Source organism: Podarcis cretensis (assembly GCF_951804945.1).
Source record: "Podarcis cretensis genome assembly, chromosome: Z".
Taxonomy (NCBI): Eukaryota; Metazoa; Chordata; class Lepidosauria; order Squamata; family Lacertidae; genus Podarcis; species Podarcis cretensis.
Window position 1 is genome coordinate 47,427,454 of NC_137184.1, and position 21,023 is coordinate 47,448,476.

A 21,023-nucleotide genomic window follows, 5' to 3' on the forward strand; every position below is an offset into this window, starting at 1 on the left:
GGCCAGCTCCTCTTCCTGCTGCTCATTTGCTGGGTCAATGTTTGTTTGTTTGTTTGTTTAAAACAATTTTCACTGGTTTTTAAAATACTAGAACCATTAAACACTTATCTACCAGTAAATCTAATGGTGTTTGTTCCATCTATTGACTTTAGACATAAGCTTCCATATTCAATAATAGTCAAACATATTACTTAACGTAACCTCTCCACTGAGAAGATTGAGCAGTTGGTATAACAAGGTCTTGATTTGGGTTGGGTCTTGTTTGCAGCTAGATCCCCTCTGTTCTTCTGAGTGGACCATTCCTCATGAGGGGACCTCTGGCGACAGAGCCATCTGGCAGCTCCTATGGAGGCTCCAGCATTCCAGAGGATAAAGGAGTTGTGGGCTTCCCATAGGCATCTGGTTGACCTTTCTGAAAATGGGATGCTGGACTAGATGGCCCACTGGGCAGATCCAGCAGCCAGGCCCTTCAACCAAGTCCACTGTAGCCTTTACTCCTGAGGCCTGGGGGGCAAATCACATCAAGGCAGGGCTTGGGATGTGGTCAAAGAGATTCCTAGGAGGCCAAAGTGAAGCATCCATCTTGTGGGTTCCTTCACACCCACAGCTGTACTAGGGCTTTCTGTGGGGCCCCAATCCTCTTCTTCTGAAAAGATGCTCCTGGGTTCTGGGATGTTAGCTGGCCAGCTGCAGAGGGCGTCTCTTTGTTGATCTTCTCTTTGTACCTTCTGGATGCCAGTTTCCATCCATTGATATAAAAAGCTATCTCTGGGTTGGGAAACATTTTGCACATTTTCTGTGTCTCTAAAGGAGCAGGAAAGGGAAGGAAATAAACCAGAGATAGATCCAAAAATATTAGTACTGGCTTCCCTGTTGCCAATATCTTTTTTATAGCTGGTTTTTGGCTGGTGTTGCACCTGTGATTCCTTCTGCCAACCACAGAACTGTTAATGGCACAGGACTTTCCTTTTAGTTACATGTTGCCAAATCCTGGTTTTTCTATGCTTTCACTTGTGGGTTCTCCAGGATGCTCATAAATAGCGCTTTTCCCTGTTAGCAAACAAAGCAGATGGTCTGATAGCAGATGGAGATGGTCATTAGTCTTCATAGATCAATGCTGCAGAAAGAGGAAACGAGAGGGCCTCTGCTTTGCTCTGTCTCCCGACAGTGCAATCAGTCATCTTGATAGACAGGCTAGGTAGATGTCATCTTTATTGATTCCTTGGGGCAGCACAGATGATGGAAATTCTGCAGTTGGCTGGTTATATACAACAAGCAGGACCTGCAACAAAATGTTGCTGAGTTGCATCCCACTAAGCTGTAAGGTCAGAGCTGGTTAAATGTCAGCATGGTTAGGCATCTGCTAGACTGGAGACTCACATCCCAGCACGGGGTCCACTGGCAAGAGCACCCTGGACCTGCTGCAGTGTGTAGGTAAACTCAGTTGAGGGAGGGGTGTCAAGGGTGTCTCGCCTAAAGGGTCTCCAAAATCCAGAGCTGGCACTACGTTCAAGCAAGCCAGTTCCATTTCTCCCCTGCACACTCCTACTTTCCCCATTCTTAATTTGCAACTGATACGCAGTGTTCTAACAGCTCCTGGAACCTACACTTTACATGCTTCATTCTCATTGGGCTCTTTCAGGTGTTGTAGAGAGTTGGCCCTTTTGTTTCCAAGTGTTGTACCTCTACATACCTTGAGGCTTGCTGACCTACCTCTTTCTTCTCCTGTTTATACTCAGCCTGTTGAGTTTTGCAGGATGGGTTCTAATACGTAGGAGAGGATGTATTACCATAATTACAGTTTATCCCTTCAGGTACCCACGTGTGTGGGTTGAATGGAGTTTTGAAATCCCACCATTGGCAGCAAAATTAAAAGCATAGGAATTAGGCTATAAAACCTTGCTTTGAGCAAGTCCAACAAACGAAGTAAGCTGGCTTCCCCCTTCTTCTCCCGCTTAACAAAGAATCAAAACAGTAAGTAGGTTGAAGATATTTTTTACTTCCTTAAAGGTCTTGCCCTTGTTTTCAGCAAACGGCAGGCAAAAATAATTCTAGGTTAGAAAATGCATAGTTGAATTCTAAAACAGAGTCTACACTCAGGGAGACATCCATCTCCATCGAAGACATGGTGAAGGAGATATCCATCTTTCCATCAAAGAGAGAGTTACTGACAGGAAGGAGAAGGTTTTTTATTTCTCATTTCTTCCTGCCCCTGGAAGCAGGGGAAATGACACCACACAGATCTCTCTCTCCACTAAATGCATTCCTATGGCTTGAGTCTGCCTATCTAGGAATTTATAGCTCTGTGGTCATTAGCCCCTAGACTTCCTAATTAACAAGAACAGGGGTGCCAACTTGAATAAAATATTGGGGGGGAGGTAAGCCCCGCCCCACATAATCCATCACAAGATGTGGCGCATCAACTTAGGGGGGGCAGCCTCCTCCAATATTTTATTGGGGAGGGTACTTAAGGGACCCTAGGAGCTGGCTCCCATGAACAAGAATATGCATTGTTAGTTTTTTGTTTTGTTTTTACTGCAAATCCACAAGTTTGCTGTTAGAAGGATTACAGGGAGATGTTTCCCCTGCTATAAAGGTAGTTATTTGGGACTGAAGCAGTTGGTGTATATTCATACTTTGATGTTCCTACAAATGTTAAGACTGTGCACCCCTTGCTTGGTAGCCTGTGATAGGTAAGAATTGCTGTTGGGCAAGCAGGCAGGGAAGCCGTTGAAGAGGAGCACAGTTTGGATCTTTACAGCAAATCAACTTAGGTGTGCTGCATTTCCATGGCAGAAACACTGGGAAATGGAATGGAAATGCTTTGTGGGAATGGAGTGAGTTGAGAACTGGGGGTTTCACTTGTGCTGGTACTAAGACCGGGCATTGTGGATGTCATCAGCCCAGCCTTGTAAAAATAACCACTCTTCTGTTTGCCTGCGATGAGACTGTTATGATTTGTCTGAGCCTAGTGCAAACTTTTCACAAAGAGCACAGATGAAATCCTTTTTATCTTTTGAAAAACAGACAAGGAAAACCTAGTTTGTGTTGAGCAAGCAGAGGATTGGCTGGTATCCTTCAATTTCTTCTGAGTCTCTTTGTTTTGGATTCCTGGGGGGAATTGTAGTATGGAGGGTGCCCCATTGTAGTATGGGAATTGTAGTATGGAGGGTGCCCCAGAGCTTTAATTCAAGTTCTCTGTCTGTCTGTCCTAGAGAAGCATCTGATACAGAAACTCCCTGTTCAGAATGCTGCTGGTGTTTTTAGTTCCATACACTCTTTCTGATTTGGTTACATCAATTCTGGGAAGACCAAGAAGTGCCACATAGGACAGATGGGCTGATTGATTGGTTATTTAATTTCTTATTCCACTTAATACAGAAAACTGAAGCAACAACAGACAACTTAAACAAAATATTACAAAAATGCACAGGTAGATATAAAAATATTACATTGATTAATATGAAGTTAGAAGTACTGTATATATAAGCCACTATTATTTCATTGATATTGCTTACATTAATTTATTCAGTTACATCAGGATCAATGAATTTATTTTTGTCAGTGACAGCCAACACCTTTTCTTCTTTTTCACTCTTACTAAATTTGCCATCAATCAATCAGTCAATCAATCAATCAATCAATCCATAAGCATTATTTACATCTTCATTCCTTGCCTCCATGGGATCTCTGTCTTAGCCCAAGCTCCACTGACACGGAGCTATTTCCCCTTCTGTGCTTGGTTAGGTGGGATTGAAACCACCTTGTGATTTCAGTACTTGTTAAGTTGCCTTCATTTATTTGTGAAATCTTGAGAGCTCTTTTTTTAAAAAAGATGCTGTCTTTTGCATCTGCACAGGACTTTTAACAGCAGATTCAGGAATGTGGGGTGCAAGTTTTGTCCTGTGCATCATGTGCCAGACTTAACACTGACCCCAAGGTCTCATTCCGCCTGGCCCATAGCTGGATGTTCTGGACTAAAGTTTGTTATGTTGTCTGTTAACCAAAGTTGGTTTAAACTTTGGTTAATAGCTGAAGATATCTTCCTGCCTTTTTATCTTGTGTAAACACTATTAATCCCAAGAGCTGCCTTTTGCTAACCTTCATGGACACCTGCAGGGTATGTGGATTTAATGTGTAACCACTATCCCTCTGGCTTCTAAGCTAGCCTCTGGCATTTCCAACAGCAACATTTACCTTAAATACTCTGGGTTGAGACCCAATGGGGTTGCATCCAATGCTAGTCCTACTTGGAGTAGACCCATATGAATTAAAGGCACAAATGACGTTGGCCCGTTCATTCCAATGAGTCTACTCATGAATAGAACTTGGTTGACCACAACTATTGCCTGTCTGTATACCCTCTTGAGTATAGGTTCTATGAAATTGTCGTGTGTGAGCTTAGGGTCCTCCCCCCCCCCCCCCGATTGCGATAATGCCACTCAACAAAACAGATGCCTGGATAGGAGGCAATTTCCCCATCAGGGCACTGGCTTCTGCCCAATCCAGTGCTATGCCTAATTTAATCCCTCCCCATGTTTAACGCTAATGCCAAAATCACTAGGGTCTTGGAGGGCTGGATCATGCCCCTGAACTGAGAGTTAGCCACTGCTGCTGCTGCCCTAGACTTGAAAGCTACAGTCTAACCAAAGGTAAAGGGACCCCTGACCATTAGGTCCAGTCGTGGTCAACTCTGGGGTTGTGGCGCTCATCTCGCTTTATTGGCCGAGGGAGCCGGCATACAGCTTCCGGGTAATGTGGCTAGCATGACTAAGCCACTTCTGGTGAACCAGAGCAGCGCACGGAAACACCGTTTACCTTCCCGCCGGAGCGGTACCTATTTATCTACTTGCACTTTGATGTGCTTTTGAACTGCTAGGTTGGCAGGAGCAGGGACTGGGCAACGGGAGCTCACCCCATCGTGGGGATTCAAACCGCCGACCTTCTGATCAGCAAGCCCTAGGCTCTGTGGTTTAACCCACAGCGCCACCTGCGTCCCACACAGTCTAACCTACTTGATTTGAAAAAGGGCCAGTGAAAATTCCTCAGCTGTCCTTGGGTTACAGGTTACTTAGATTCTGGGGATCCGGGATGAAAATTGTGCTTTGGAACTGGCACTCCCTGATTGCTTGCTTCTGCCCCTCATAACAATTTTTATTTTATTTCAGTAACAATATCTGCCTTACCTGCAGCTTATGAATAAATAAACACTGCCTTTAAAGCCAACATAGGTTGGCTTTAAAAAATGCTCAAGGTGCTGACCCTGAATGGCTGAACTTGACCACAGAGGGAAGAAGGAGTGGAACACCATTATGGGGTTCTGTTGGGGAACAAGGAATTACCCCTCTTGGTTCATGTGGGAACCAATGACACTGCAAGCAATAGCCTCCAGAAGATCAAAAGAGACTATGAGGCTCTGGGCAGGAAATTGAAGCAATTAAATGCACAAATTGTCATCTCATCTGTCCTCCCAGTTGAACGACGTGGCCCAGGGAGAGAGGGGAAAATAGTGGAAGTGAACAGCTGGCTTCGCAAATGGTGTAAACAGGAACGGTTTGGATTCTTAGATCACGGACTGCAGTTTCTTGAAGATGGACTTCTGACAAGTGATAGGCTGCACCTCACAACGGTTGGGAGGAATGTTTTTGCCAAAAATCTCAGAAACCTCATCAGGAGGGCTTTAAACTGACTAATGTGGGGGAGGGAGACAGTGCTCCTGAAGGTAGGAGTCTATCAATTGATGAAGATGATCATCCAAATGTCATAGACCAAATGGAGCAAACAGCACACAGATCTAGTGGTGGGAGGAAAAAATCCCTAAATAAGAGACACGGGGGAATGATTAATGGACTTCAATGTCTGTACACTAATGCGCAAAGCATGGGAAATAAACAAGATGAGCTTGAGCTCTTGGTACAGCAAACTAAATATGACATAATAGGCACCACTGAAACCTGGTGGGATAAGTCCCATGATTGGAATGTAATAATGGAGGGATACAATCTATTTCAGAGAAACAGACCAGACAAGAAAGGAGGAGGAGTGGCGTTATATGTCAGGGATGTGTATACCTGTGAAGAGATCCAGGATTTAGAACCTCAAAGCCAAAGTGAGAGCATTTGGGTCAAAATTAAGGGAGAGAAGAATAACAGTGACCTCATTGTGGGAGTTTACTATAGATCCCCAAGCCAAACGGAGGACATAGATGATGCCTTCCTGGAACAGATGGCCAAGCATGCAAAAGGAAGGGAGATAGTAGTAATGGGGGACTTCAATTACCCGGATATTTGTTGGATGTCAAACTCAGCCAAGAGCATAAGGTTAAACAGATTCCTCACTGGCCTTGCAGACAACTTCATTGTCCAGAAAGTGGGAGAAGCAACAAGAGGAACAGCCATTTTAGATCTGGTCCTAACCACTGTTGATGACCTGGTTAGTGGGGTAGAAGTGGAAGGATCATTAGGCGCGAGTGATCATGCTCTTCTGAAGTTTACTATACAGCGGAAAGGAACAGCCAAGCATACTAGGACTCAATTTCTTGACTTTAAGAAAGCTGACTTCATAAAACTTAGGGAAGTGCTGGGTGAGATCCCATGGACAGTAATACTAAAAGGAAAGGGCTGGGAGATTGTTAAGAGGGAGATAGTAAAAGCACAACTTCAGGCAATACCAATGAGACGGAAACATGGAAGGTGCCTAAAGAAGCCAGGGTGGCTATCTAAAGAACTTTTAACTGAGCTAAGATTAAAAAAGGATGTGTACAAAAAATGGAAAGGGGGGGAAACCACCAAAGAGGAATTCAAACAAATAGCCAGCACGTGTAGACACAAAGTCAGAAAAGCTAAAGCACAGAATGAACTCAGGCTTGCTAGAGATGTTAAAAGCAACAAAAAAGGCTTTTATGGGTATGTTCGTAGCAAAAGGAAGAACAAAGAAACAGTGGGGTCACTCAGAGGAGAAGATGGTGAAATGCAAACAGGGGACACAGAAAGGGCTGAACTCCTCAATGCCTTTTTTGCCTCAGTCTTCTCCGATAAAGAAAACAATGCCCGACCTGAAGAATTTGGAGCAAATGATTCAGCAGAGGAAACACAGCCCAGAATAACTAAGGAGATAGTACAAGAATACTTGGCTAGTTTAGATGTATTCAAGTCTCCAGGGCCAGATGAACTGCATCCAAGAGTATTAAAAGAACTGGCAGATGTGATCTCAGAACCACTGGCATTCATCTTTGAGAATTCCTGGAGAACAGGCGAAGTCCCGGCAGACTGGAGGAGGGCAAATGTTGTCCCTATTTTCAAAAAGGGCAAAAGAGAGGACCCAAATAATTACCGCCCAGTCAGTCTGACATCAATACCAGGGAAGATTCTGGAGCAGATCATTAAGCAAACAGTCTGTGAGCACCTAGAAAGGAATGCTGTGATCACCAATAGTCAGCATGGATTTCTGAAAAATAAGTCATGTCAGACTAACCTGATCTCGTTTTTTGACAGAATTACAAGCCTGGTAGATGAAGGGAACGCAGTGGATGTAGCCTACCTTGATTTCAGCAAGGCATTTGACAAGGTGCCCCATGATATTCTTGTAAAGAAGCTGGTAAAATGCGGTCTTGACTATGCTACCACTCAGTGGATTTGTAACTGGCTGACTGACCGAACCCAAAGGGTGCTCATCAATGGTTCCTCTTCATCCTGGAGAAGAGTGACTAGTGGGGTGCCACAGGGTTCTGTCTTGGGCCCGGTCTTATTCAACATCTTTGTCAACGACTTGGGTGATGGACTCAAGGGCATCCTGATCAAATTTGCAGATGACACCAAACTGGGAGGGGTGGCTAACACCCCAGAGGACAGGATCACACTTCAAAATGACCTTGACAGATTAGAGAACTGGGCCAAAACAAACAAGATGAATTTTAACAGGGAGAAATGTAAAGTATTGCACTTGGGCAAAAAAGATGAGAGGCACAAATACAAGATGGGTGACACCTGGCTTGAGAGCAGTACATGTGAAAAGGATCTAGGAGTCTTGGTTGACCACAAACTTGACATGAGCCAACAGTGTGACGCGGCAGCTAAAAAAGCCAATGCAATTCTGGGCTGCATCAATAGGAGTATTGCATCTAGATCAAGGGAAGTAATAGTGCCACTGTATTCTGCTCTGGTCAGACCTCACCTGGAGTACTGTGTCCAGTTCTGGGCACCACAGTTCAAGAAGGACACTGACAAACTGGAACGTTTCCAGAGGAGGGCAACCAAAATGGTCAAAGGCCTGGAAACGATGCCTTATGAGGAACGGCTAAGGGAGCTGGGCATGTTTAGCCTGGAGAAGAGGAGGTTGAGGGGTGATATGATAGCCATGTTCAAATATATAAAAGGATGTCACATAGAGGAGGGAGAAAGGTTGTTTTCTGCTGCTCCAGAGAAGCGGACACGGAGCAATGGTTCCAAACTACAAGAAAGAAGATTCCACCCAAACATTAGGAAGAACTTCCTGACAGTAAGAGCTGTTTGACAGTGGAATTTGCTGCCAAGGAGTGTGGTGGACTCTCCTTCTTTGGAGGTCTTTAAGCAGAGGCTTGACAACCATATGTCAGGAGTGCTCTGATGGTGTTTCCTGCTTGGCAGGAGGTTGGACTCGATGGCCCTTGTGGTCTCTTCCAATTCTATGATTCTATGTAGGGTGGCCTGATTCCAAGTGGTATAGGGCTCCAGCTTCCTCAGTCACATTTTTGCATTACCACTGGCATGGTTCTGTTACATCTTAAAATCCTTACCCACATTCTTGCTGGCACACAACCCATATTGCTGGCTCTAACACTGCAACATTCTCTTTTCTTAGATCCTTGGGAAGCATTGGACATTTTACACAATTGTCCAGAATGCTGGAGAAAACCATGGCAAGCTTTGCCAAGAAGCTGATCCGGCAGCGCACAGTGGACCTCAGCTCTGATGAGACCCAGTTAGCTCGTTGCCTCTCCACCCTGGACCTGATAGCTCTTGGTGTGGGCAGCACCCTTGGGGCTGGTGTCTACGTTTTGTCCGGGGAGGTGGCCGTGGACGACGCAGGCCCTTCCATCGTGCTCTGCTTCTTCATAGCAGCTGTCTCATCAGTGTTAGCTGGTCTGTGCTACGCAGAGTTTGGAGCCCGAGTGCCCAAGGCTGGCTCTGCCTACCTCTACAGCTATGTCACAGTTGGGGAGATCTGGGCCTTCACCACAGGATGGAACCTCATTCTCTCCTATATGATAGGTATGTGCCGTTCGGCTCAGAGTAAAGGAGGTGACTTTGAATGAGTAGACAAGAATGATTTCACCCTGAGATCAGGTGCAAAGAAACAGGTTTGGCTGCAGCAATGCATGAAAGAAGCACTCTTCTCAGCGCCCAAACCCCTCAGGAGTAGGGGGCCACCTAGACTTACAGTACATTACTCATTACTTACAGATTCAAATAGCATAACAGTTCAGTCACGGTTGAGAAATAATTTTATGCATAGTTTATTTAAAATATTTTGGGGGCCGTTTTCCCCCGACTGAACTATATCCAAAAGAATTTACTAAAAATTACTAAAATATAGAGAGGAGGGATACAGTTCAGAAGGAATTAATATCAAAACAGCAGCACAGAACTAAAACTACTAAACAGCCAGGAGGTTTAATTTGCCTCCTTAATGATGTTGTGGCTCCTTTACTACTCAGAGAGGGGTGATTCTCAAATGAAGCTTCAATGAAAAAAAAAAGCCTCTGTCCGGTCACTACCCATCTAACCTTACCTAATAGAAACACCTGGTGGAGGACCTTCTCAGTAGGCATTGCTTCATGGCCAGCAGTTACTATCAGCAGCCTCCTGAACCAACTTAACTTTCCAAGTAGTCTTCAAAGGCAGCCCTGCCAATACAGTGTATTGTAGTAGTCTAATCTGAAGTTTACCAAACAAGAATAACAGTAGCCAGGCTATCTCTATCCAGAGAGGACAAGCAGCATTTTGCTTTCTTCTGGAACAAGTGGCTCATCTTGATGATGTGAATTGTTCTCCCATATTCACCTCGGGCATCTCTCTGTGGTGTGCTGAGGCCCATTCACTCTGTATGTGGCTGGAAGCAGCTGAGGTTGTGTTTGTTAATGAAGGGCTCTCCTTTTGGTTTCCAGGGACAGCAAGCGTCGCTCGTGCCTGGAGCTCAACCTTTGACAACATCATTGGCGGCCACATCTCTAATTTCTTCCACAATCATACTGCCCTTCATGTGGAGAATGTGCTGGCTAAATATCCTGACTTCTTTGCTCTCTTTCTGGTTTTGCTGCTTACAGGTGAGGCAATCTCTGCAGCGGTAAGGCCCTTCTTCCCTGGCAATAATCATAGACTTGTAGAGTTGGGGGGGCATGAGGACAATGTAGCTCAACCCTCTGCAATGTGGGAATCTCAACTAGATCACACATGACAGATGGCCATCCAACCTCGACTGATTATAAACTTCTAAGGAAGGAGAGTCCACCACCTCCCAAGGGAGTCTGTTACACTGTTGAACAGCTCTCGCTGTCAGGAAGTTCTTCCTGATGTTTAGTCAGAATCTCTTTTCTTGTAACTTGAAGCCATTGGTTCAAGTGCTATCCACCAGAGCAGGGGAAAACAAACTTGCTCCATCTTCCAGGTGACAGCCCCCCTCCTCAAGTAGCTTACTTGTCTAACCTCCAAAGAAGAATGAAAGAGGGAGAGAGCCTCAACAGATCTTAAATCAATGCAGAGGTGGAATCAGGGTTCTCCTGAAATATGCCAGTGACAGACTGTTTATGGAGCGCTGTAGTTCAGAGCCCCATGAATAGGTTCTTCTGCCCTAGAACATGTTGTGGAGGTGATCATAATCGTTAACCCAGCAAGCCTGGAGGCCTGCTCCCAAGAGACTTGCCATAAATCTGTGCACCCATCTCTCACTCTCTTTCAGGTCTGCTGTCATTTGGTGTGAGTGAATCTGCCCTGGTGAACAAAATCTTCACGGCTATCAACTTACTGGTCCTGAGCTTTGTCATCATTGCTGGCTTTGTGAAGGGAGATGTCAAGAACTGGACCTTATCCCAGGAAGATTATCAGAACCACACATGGAAACACGAGGGTGGAAGCAGGTAAGGGCCCTTCTCCCCTTGCATAACATCTGTCTGACCTTCTCCCCAAGCTTCAATTAAATTTAGGATGGGAGGCAGCAGCCTGTCCTGCTCTGTGGAGAATAGTATCTGGGTGCAGGTGGCTCCCAGTTTTTATTATGGTGCTGTGCAGCACATGGTTTTAGGGCAATGGGACTGGTTTCCCCTCTCTGGGCACTGAGCAGGCACCAAGCAGAGAGGGCATCCAGTAAGCACTTGTCCCACTATAGGAAGGAGGCCTGAGGATTCCGACAGGGTCCTAGAGTCCTCCTGTCTCCTTCCCTTAGCCTAAAGGTAAAGGTAAAGGTACCCCTGCCCGTACGGGCCAGTCTTGACAGACTCTGGGGTTGTGCGCCCATCTCACTTAAGAGGCCAGGGGCCAGCGCTGTCCGGAGACACTTCCGGGTCACGTGGCCAGCGTGACATTGCTGCTCTGGCGAGCCAGAGCCGCACACGGAAACGCCGTTTACCTTCCCGCTGGTAAGCGATCCCTATTTATCTACTTGCACCCGGAGGTGCTTTCGAACTGCTAGGTTGGCAGGCGCTGGGACCGAGCAGCGGGAGCGCACCCCGCCGCAGGGATTCGAACCGCCGACCTTTCGATCGGCAAGTCCTAGGCGCTGAGGCTTTAACCCACAGCGCCACCTGCGTCCCCTCCCTTAGCCTAGTTAGTGCTTTTTCCAGCTTTGGGAAGGAGGTAGGAAGGCTTTAGGACCCTGTCAGAGTCCTTGCACATTCTTCCTAAAACCCGACAGTGCAACAGTGGGGGCACCAAATTTTGGCCTAGCTCAGGGCACCATAGTACCAAAGTCCATCCCTGGCTAAAGCAGGGGTGAATAGGAAAGGAAGTAGCAGCAGAGAGGAGCCAGTTTGGAGAGGCCCTCATGGTTCATGGATCAGCTGTTCTAGGGGGAGATTTAATTCATCGAGTACACATATTCCTGAATGGCCTGTCAGGAGGCTGTTCTCCTATGTTTTGGCTTCCTTGAATGTTGCTGAAGTACATCTTTCTCTCTCTTTCAGCATTGGGCGCTTTGGCAGTGGTGGCTTCTTTCCCTTTGGCTTCGAGGGGGTCCTCTCTGGGGCTGCCACGTGCTTCTATGCCTTTGTTGGATTTGACTGCATTGCAACCACAGGTAGAGTATCTGCATTTGAGGGGTGTGGCGAATAGGTGAGAAGTTCCCTTCTGTATTTCCACATACCCTGGAGCACAGGCAGGTGTGCAATCAAGAGAGAGGGAAATGCCACGCTCAGCAACTGGGGGTGAGCTGCGTGCATCAACAGGGCCCTCTGGCATCTCTGCTCTTCTCCCAGGGCAAGGATGAGCTGCTGTTCCGTACTGTGCTTTCAGCAGGAAGTTTCTGCTTGTGATCTAGGGAAATAAGTCATTCGCAATGCAACTCTGTGCAACAGTGCACTGTCTTACCTGGAAGTTCCCAAGACCCACTTCACATGAAATAGTTCTCCTGCCTAGAGATGTTCTTTGCCAGAGTAGTAGATTTGCAGGGCAAGTAAACAACACCTGCACTGTGCAGATTCACATATTTGAAGTAGTGTGGTGTGGTGTGAATTGTGTGTGAAGGGTGGGGGTCCAAGGCTGTGCCTGTCTTGGGTACAGTAAATGAGAGAGGAATTTGCTGGAATCTCATCTGAGTTGTTCTGTTCAGTCTGCATTTTAATGTGAGCCTAACTCATTCAAACAAGTTACATAAATCAAAACACAGCTGCCTTTTCTGAATTTTGGTGGCAAAATTCTCCAGCAAAAAAAAAATGGGGGGAGTGCATATTAAGAGGAATTGCAGAGATGCAGTCATCAGGGCAAAACTGTGCACACAAAAAACATAGATATGGGGACAAACACGCATGAGAAATGTTGTGGTGACATTTAAGAAACAAGCACAAAATAATGTGGAAATGGGACAAACTGAATTTAAGATTAAGAGGTGAGAGAAACTGAAGTTGATAGTTTTCTTCTGTCTCGACCCCTTTCTCCAGGTGAGGAAGCTCGGAACCCGCAGCGCGCCATGCCCATTGGCATCATTGCCTCACTCCTGATCTGCTTTGTGGCTTACTTTGGGGTTTCTGCTTCCTTGACCTTGATGGTGCCTTACTACTTGGTGAACAAGGAGAGCCCCCTGCCTGATGCCTTCAAGGCTGTGGGGTGGGAGCCAGCCCGCTATGTAGTAGCTATTGGCTCACTCTGTGCCCTCTCCACCAGGTAAGGGATAAGGAAAAGCAGCATGCACTGAATTTTCTACTGCTGTTACATAGGAAACGCGAAGAGCTGTGTTAGCTTCAGTGTCTGATCCTCATAGTATTGCATATGTGGACCCAGTATTATTATTATTATTATTAATAATAATGATGATGATGATGATGATGATGAATTAATTAAATTTGTATACTGCCCATCATTCATAGATCCCTGGGCAGTTCATGACATTAAAATACATAATAAAAATAAGAACGAACAAACAAAGAATCCCCGCTCCCACAACACATTTTAAAAGGGCACCAGATGTCAATCAGCCAAAGCCCTGGTTAAAGAGGAACGTTTTCGCCTGGCGCTTAAAGGTGTATAATGAAGGCGCCAGCTGAACCTCCCTGGGGAGAGCATTCCCCAAATGGGTTGCCACTGCAGAAAAGGCCCGTTCTTGAATTGCCACCCTCTGGACCTCTTGTGGAAGAGGCACACGAGGAAAGGCATCAACTGATCTTCTCAGGGTCCAGGTTGGTTTGTAACAAGAGAGGCAGTCCTTGAGGTATTGCGGGTCTGAGTCGTTTAAGACTTTCCAGGTCAAAACTTGAATTGGGCCCAGAAGCTAATTGGCAGCCAGTGCAGTTGGGCCAGGATCAGCATAATATACTCAAATCATCTTGACCTGGTAAGCAATCCTGGCTACCAAATTCTGCACCAGCTGAATTTCCAAACCATCTTCAGATGCAGCTCTGCATACAATGTGTTTCAGTAATCTAACTTAGAGGTAACCAGAGCACAGACAACAGAAGTTAGGCTCTCCTTGTCCAGATAGGGGTGTAGCTGGGCCACTAGCTGAAGCTGATGGAAGGCACTCAACACCACCAAGGCCACCTGAGCCTCAAAGGACAGCAGTGGGTCCAGAAGCACCCCACAAGCTACTCCTTAAAAAGAAGTGTAACCCCATCAAGAGCAGGCAGCATCCCAGCCATCTGGTCTAGGGAACTATCCATTAACAGTATCTCAGTCATATCTGAATTGAGCTTCAGTTTATTGGCTCTCATCCAGTCCGTTACCAAGGCAAGACAATGGTCCAGCACTTCCACTGCCTCACCTGCAAATAGCCTTTGCCAGCCCTACCTGATGAGCCCAGAGACTGAACCCAGGACCTTCTTCATGCAAATTGTGTACTCTGTGGCATCCCCATTCCCTTTATCTGCCACAGTTTTCCTCTTAGTTTAGTTGGTTTCAGCATTTAAATCCTACTATCCTACTGTTGGAAGAGTAGCTAACAAACAGAAGCTTGCCCAGTGGAGAAAATGCCAAAGAGCTGTAATCTATAAAACAAATAAAAGAGCAGATAAGATAAATCAAATCATCAGTGATACTTTAAAAGACCAGCTCTGGTTTTAAAGCAGGCAACACAAGGAGTCAAAAGGCTATTAAATGCCATTAAAGACTCAAGTGAAGTGGGCGCACTTTGCCTAGTACCCTCAAGGGTCGTACCAAAGTGTAAGGCAAACGTGTCTCAGGATAGAGTTCCCTGAGCATGGGCACATTACAGAGAAAGCCCTTGCCCCAGTAGCTGCTTACTTGTCAAGCGTAGTTCAGCAATCAAAGCAAAACACAGTGTCAGTGAAGTTAACTCTTTATTCAAGAAACCAAAACGGTGCAGACCTAGTTATCCTGGTAGGTCTTGGTAGGTCTTGCTCCAACAAGGCAGTTGCAAGGACTGAAGGTCCCCGCCATCTCCCAACACTTCGTAAGTCTCCTCCTCTCCAGGTTCTTTCCAAAGCAATCGGAAACTGCACCTGTGCACACCCCTCCTCTGCTTTGCCCTCTTCATTTTATTGCGTGCTCTAGGAGACCAGAAGGTAGAGGAGCTGGTCGCAGCAGGACTGCTCCCTCTAGCTTCCACTTCCACCTCAGAGTCTGAACTGCCCCCTGCCTGTTCCTGCTCACTAAACTCTGTTACCCCTTCAGCTTCTGACACCTCCTTCTCCCAGTCTGCTCCCTCTTTTCCCTCTGGCCAGCACCATCATCCCACCACCAGTTTCTGGGCTTGCCGTTGGGTGTACCTCAGCTGGTGCCTCCCACCACTCTGCATCCAGCCAATCCATGCATTATCTAAGCTTGGGACGTAGCTGCCTCCATCCTAGAAGATGGTATGGTGGATGTGGGAGTAGACAGTGTTTTGGACACCCTGGGCTTCAGGCTCCTTAAGTCAGGCCATCAACTTGATTTGAACTTAGAAGCAGACCATGAGGGTGACTTGTGCTAAGGTGGCCACAGACTCCGTTCATGAGCTGTTGGCCATCTGCATTCTCTTCGTATGGAAGTTCTCAGATATGCCCGGGTTTTGATTTTATGTCTCTTCCTGCCCAATGCAGCTTGCTTGGTTCCATATTCCCAATGCCACGGGTGATCTATGCCATGGCTGAAGATGGACTACTCTTCAGGTTTCTGTACCGGGTCCACAGCCGAACCAAGACTCCCTTAGTGGCTACTGTTGTGTCAGGCATCATTGCTGGTATGGATATCTTAGTGGGTCTTTGTCCTTTCGCCCTCTACACTTCCATCACCATTACCAATCCTAGTGGTGCAGCAATAAAATTGCTAGCAAATTTGAAAAGCTAAGCAGAGTCTAGTATAGTTTCAAGTTGGATGGGGAACTAAGTGTTGATATACTTGCAGTGCAGGGGATTGGACTACATGACCCTTGAGGTCCCTTACAACTCTATGATTCTATCCAGTGTGGCGTAATGGTCAGAATGTTGGACTATGACCTGGAAGAGCAGGGTTAGAATCGCCATCCAGCCATGAAGCTCCCTGGGTGACCTTGAGCCAGTCAACATCTCTTAGCCTAATCTACCTCAAAGGGTTGTTGTGAGGATGAAATGGGGAGGAAGCATGAACCACGTACACCACCTTGAGATCCTTGGAATATAAAGGTGGTATATAAATGTAGTAAATAAATAAGTAAGCCAGCCCATGAGTCATGTGGGGCTATTATCTTGCAGGTCTAATGGCATTTCTCTTTGAGCTGAAGGACCTGGTTAACCTCATGTCCATTGGCACTCTGCTGGCGTACTCCTTGGTTGCTGTTTGTGTTCTCATCCTCAGGTGGGTACTTCTTGGAGTGAGCAGCACTCCACACAGAGTTCTCCAAGCCATGTCTAGGCCTGGTGGATGCCCCTTTGCAGAAGGACTGACAGGGAATTGCAGTTTCCTTTTACTTAACTCTTCTGCCTTTGCTGATAGATACCAGCCTGACCTGTTCGCTCCCTCCAAAGACTTGGAAATGCTTGAGATGAATGGAAGCGAAGAAGAGAAGGTGGTGATTAATCTTTCTCTCCGTGATGGCCATGTGGCCCTAAAAGACAAGTTCACCTGGAGGCGCCTTTTCTGCCCTTCCGGAGATGTTCCAACTTCCATCTCAGGGCGCATTGTCTACATCAGCAGCACAGTTGTCTGTAAGTGCTGGCATGTGCGGGGTCTAAACTGAGCATGTTTGCTCACCTGGATGGGCGAAGCCGGAGTGCACCGCAGGGGTGATGCTGAGCCCCTGCTGCTTCCCAAGGCAGAGCTCCGGTTTGGCTCAAAGCATAAGTGTGCATGTTCTGACTCCGATATTTCCAGTTAAAACAGGAATGAGGAACCTGTGGCCCACCTATTGTTGGTGGCTAGAGCCATGATTCTCAAAGGGTGTGCTATGCCACACTGATGTGACAGGAGAGGATAGCAAGTGTGGTGGGAAGATTCAAGGACAACCAACATTATATTTTGGGAATGATATAAGTTCTTCTGTAGCTGAATTGTTTTCTACTTTCTGGATGTCCCATATTATAAAGCAGTTGTGTTCTATGTTATAAATCAAGTTCTGCTGGGAGTTTCTTTTTGTTTTCCAATTTATCAATAAAAAATTCAGTGTGGTGCAAGTAAATTTTTATTCTGAAATTGTGGCCCCGAGGAAAAGATTTGCGAACCAGTAGGTTAGAGTTTAGGCAAGGACAAGGGAGAGCAGGGGCCAGATCCCCAGTAACCCTGGACCAGTCGCTGTCTGGGTTGTGATGAGATTAAAATGGAGGGGGCACAACTATGTGTGCCACCTTGAGCTCCCTGGAGGAAAGGTGGGCTACAAATTGAATGAATGAATGAGCCTTCCATCTTCTCTGGCCCCCAACCATGCAAGTTGGGGCTGATGTGAGTTGGTGTCCAGCTTCTAGAGGTCTCCGCCTTGAGGTAAAAGATTCTCAGGTGGAACGATGGGGCAGTTTTCAGCTCTATAAATCTGGCTTTTGGTGGTCTTGTCTTGCAGCTCTGATGATCACCACTCTCTGTGGCATCTTGGCACAACAGTCGGCAGCTCTCATGCAATGCAGCATTGGCTGGGTCGTTGCCTGTGTGGTTCTCCTGGTTGTTTCACTCGTTGGCACCATCATCATCTGGAGGCAGCCAGAGAGCAAGACACGCCTCACTTTCAAAGTAAGAGTTCTGGCCAAAGGGCTGCCTTTACTTGTGGGATTTTGGGGCACTTGCATGTGGCAGAGCTGGCACATCAGCGCTTGCCAAGCAATCTTCTGCCATTGCTGGATCTTTTGGGGGAGAGATAAGCCATCACATCTTTCTCCCATTTCAGAAGTAGTGTGTGTGTGTGTGTGTGTGTTTTTACTTCGTCTTTCCCTCCTGGACATGATTGCTTGATGGGTCATCTCTCTCTCCCTCTAAAGTTTGGGAGTATTGTGCCCTCTACACTGCACTTAAGACTTTAGTTCAGCTTGCTTTACAGGACCCCTCTGGTTCTTGCTGGTCTTTGGCTAGGGTTAGGGGGAAGGTGATAGGGCTCAAGATGTCCCTTCCTTCAGGAAGTGTTATGTTCCTGCCTGCAGGAATAGGCTAGGACTTTCTGTTCATTGTCAAATTACTGGAGATGGAAGGGCAGTCCCAGAAATCCATTGGATGATCCTTTGTTTGCTCCCTTCAAACCTTGAACTCTGATGGGGGAAGTGGGGGGGATTCCCAAGTACAGTACATTCGCATCTTACATGCATTTAACTTGTGTGATTTCAACCTTGTGTGGTTGAAGTCCACAAATTAATTTCACACATGCTGGACAGCTTAAAAGCTCCTTTGCACTGGGCTTTCTGATGCAAAAAGAGCTTTTAAAGCTCCCAGGCTTGCTCACCAGGCTCTGGGAGGCTTTAAAGAACTCGTGGGAACTTGGACGGTCCAGGGAGGTCTTGTGAGAGCAGCCCAGAGCTTTTAAAACTCTCTGTCTTGATTAGAAGTTAAGGATAGTCATGCAGGGACAGTTCCAAGGGGAGCAGTTCAGCTGTATGCGTTTCTGCTGATATGTGCCATCCCCAGAACGTAAACCCCATACAAGGCACAATTGTACTGTAGTATAGGGGGAAATGAAGAATTTGCAATCTGCTCTAGGGGAACTGAGTGACATCCCTTCTGCAGTAGCATCTGTTATGAGAATCCTCTTCTTCCAATTGTGTAAAAAGCAATTATTGCCCCAACCTACCCCAGCAACTGCAACTATCCCTACGGATAACTGCTGCTTGTTGTAGGTACCTGTTGACCTGTATCTATGATATCACTCATGACTTAGCATCACAACCTGCCCCCTCTATGCCAATGAAATTTTGCAAGCAACATTCTTCTACTTCCCCACAGCTCCCATCAATGCAATCTACTTGGATGCAGTCTTCCAGTTGAGTGCTCAGCCACTGTTAATTTAAAAGCAGCACCAGCCTCCTGCTTCATTCTGTAAAAGAGCAAGACAACAGTCTCCTTCTGCACAGCCTCACTCTTTCAGGAACATGATGGAACTGATGGGAGGAAAGGATTTTCAGGAGAGGATCTTTGGAAAATATTGAGAAAGCCATTCTTTCCCCATGCTTCCTCTCCCCTCCCCTTAAATACCATTACTTGGAGACTGGAAATTTGTACTGGAGGCACAATATAGGGGTTGGTCTGTGCTTCACCAGCCCCTGCTTTTAGGCTCCCCACCCTACTGCCTGAAGGGACGCAGGTGGCGCTGTGGGTTAAAGCCTCAGCGCCTAGGACTTGCCGATCGAAAGGTCGGCGGTTCGAATCCCTGCGGCGGGGTGCGCTCCCGCTACTCGGTCCCAGCGCCTGCCAACCTAGCAGTTCGAAAGCACCTCCGGGTGCAAGTAGATAAATAGGAACCGCTTACCAGCGGGAAGGTAAACGGCGTTTCCGTGTGCGGCTCTGGCTCGCCAGAGCAGCGATGTCACGCTGGCCACGTGACCTGGAAGTGTCTCCGGACAGCGCTGGCCCCTGGCCTCTTAAGTGAGATGGGCGCACAACCCCAGAGTCTGTCAAGACTGGCCCGTACGGGCAGGGGTACCTTTACCTTTACCTTTACCCTACTGCCTGGAAAGTCCCGAGTGAAGACCAGGCTAAGCTTTAATCCTAATGGAAATTGTGGGTGGTAGCTAGTTTTTTTCCCAAAAGGCTAGGTGTTTTGCATCCTCTTGCATTGGGCCTGTTTGTCTTTTACAGGTCCCTGGCCTGCCACTGCTTCCCCTCTTCAGTATCTTGGTGAATATCTATCTCATGATGAAGCTGGATGCAGGTACCTGGGCCCGTTTTGCTGTCTGGATGGCAATAGGTAAGGAGCCACCCTGTCTGTGAAAGCTGCCATAACAGGAAACAGTCCCAATCTCACTTGGTGGTTCATTTCTTGGTTGCTAGGGAAGCCTGGCTGTGGATGCTTTGTGACCATTGGGCTCCATTTCTCTTCTAGGCTTTGCCATCTATTTTGGATATGGGATCCGCCACAGTGTACAAGGACAAGTCACTCCACAGTCTCAGATAGTGGCAAGCAAACCTCTCCAGCGGGCACCCTCCGACCTGAGCCAAGATAGAGATATCTGAGAAGAGGATGTGGTTCTTTCCTTGTCCCCACCTCCTACCCACCACAGGTCCCCTTGAGCTCTACCTGCCTCCTATGCCACCCTAGGACAAGCAGATGACAAGCTCTTGGGCAAATGGTCTCTCCAGCATGCTGTAGTATATCCAAGTCAACCGTGTCATCCTGTAGAGCAGGAGGGGAGAGGAAGCACCAGGAGGAAGTGGGGCAGACTTAAGGGAGAGCTGATTCTTCTGCTCTTGGGGGAAAGACAACCCTCGAGCAAAGAAGCTGCCCCTCCCTTCATGTCTGTGTTTATTCTCTTTGGGCCGTGTTGGCAAGAGGTTGTCTTTCTCACATGTAGATGTTTGTGAAAGTGTCAGCTTGTCTACAGTCCAAAAACATGTCTCTAGACCCTGAAGCTATAAGTATTTGTTGCTGTCCTGTTCATTGTTTGTATAACGTCAAAACACTGATGTTTTGTACGATTAAAACTCCAAAGGACCATTTTTAAAAAAATAAAAATGTGGGTTTTTTTGTTATGTTGGTCATACTTCATGTCAATTTACTTTCTTATTAAGCTCTCTTTCAACACACCTAAAAGCTAAAATACATGGCTCCATAAAACACACAATTATTCTGGGGCTTCTGGCAATCTGGTCTGGGGCCATTCAGTAGTCCAATGTGATGGTGCAGCAGAAGCACTTGAATAAATTTTGTTCCACTGCAGAGGAACATCTTTCCTTTTGCCAACTGCTTTACCCAGGCTTTCTTCTTAGCCAGAGGCCACACTGGTAAAGCAAACTTGGTGT

At 46.7% G+C, this 21,023-nt stretch overlaps 1 protein-coding gene across 2 annotated transcripts in view; it reads left to right on the forward strand.

Annotated features, from left to right (window-relative positions):
- SLC7A3 (solute carrier family 7 member 3) overlaps positions 1-20,753 on the forward strand; it is a 35,292-nt gene extending 14,539 nt beyond the window's left edge. For both annotated transcript variants that reach the window (XM_079962795.1, XM_079962794.1), the window contains 11 exons: positions 8,839-9,248; positions 10,145-10,303; positions 10,936-11,113; positions 12,155-12,267; positions 13,127-13,349; positions 15,719-15,858; positions 16,349-16,451; positions 16,590-16,801; positions 17,647-17,813; positions 19,863-19,971; positions 20,107-20,753. In XM_079962795.1, the coding sequence (XP_079818921.1) occupies positions 8,879-9,248; positions 10,145-10,303; positions 10,936-11,113; positions 12,155-12,267; positions 13,127-13,349; positions 15,719-15,858; positions 16,349-16,451; positions 16,590-16,801; positions 17,647-17,813; positions 19,863-19,971; positions 20,107-20,237 (1,905 nt within the window). In that variant the 5' untranslated portion in view covers positions 8,839-8,878 and the 3' untranslated portion in view covers positions 20,238-20,753. The remainder of the gene's footprint in view (positions 1-8,838; positions 9,249-10,144; positions 10,304-10,935; positions 11,114-12,154; positions 12,268-13,126; positions 13,350-15,718; positions 15,859-16,348; positions 16,452-16,589; positions 16,802-17,646; positions 17,814-19,862; positions 19,972-20,106) is intronic.
- The last annotated feature ends 270 nt before the right edge of the window (positions 20,754-21,023 follow it).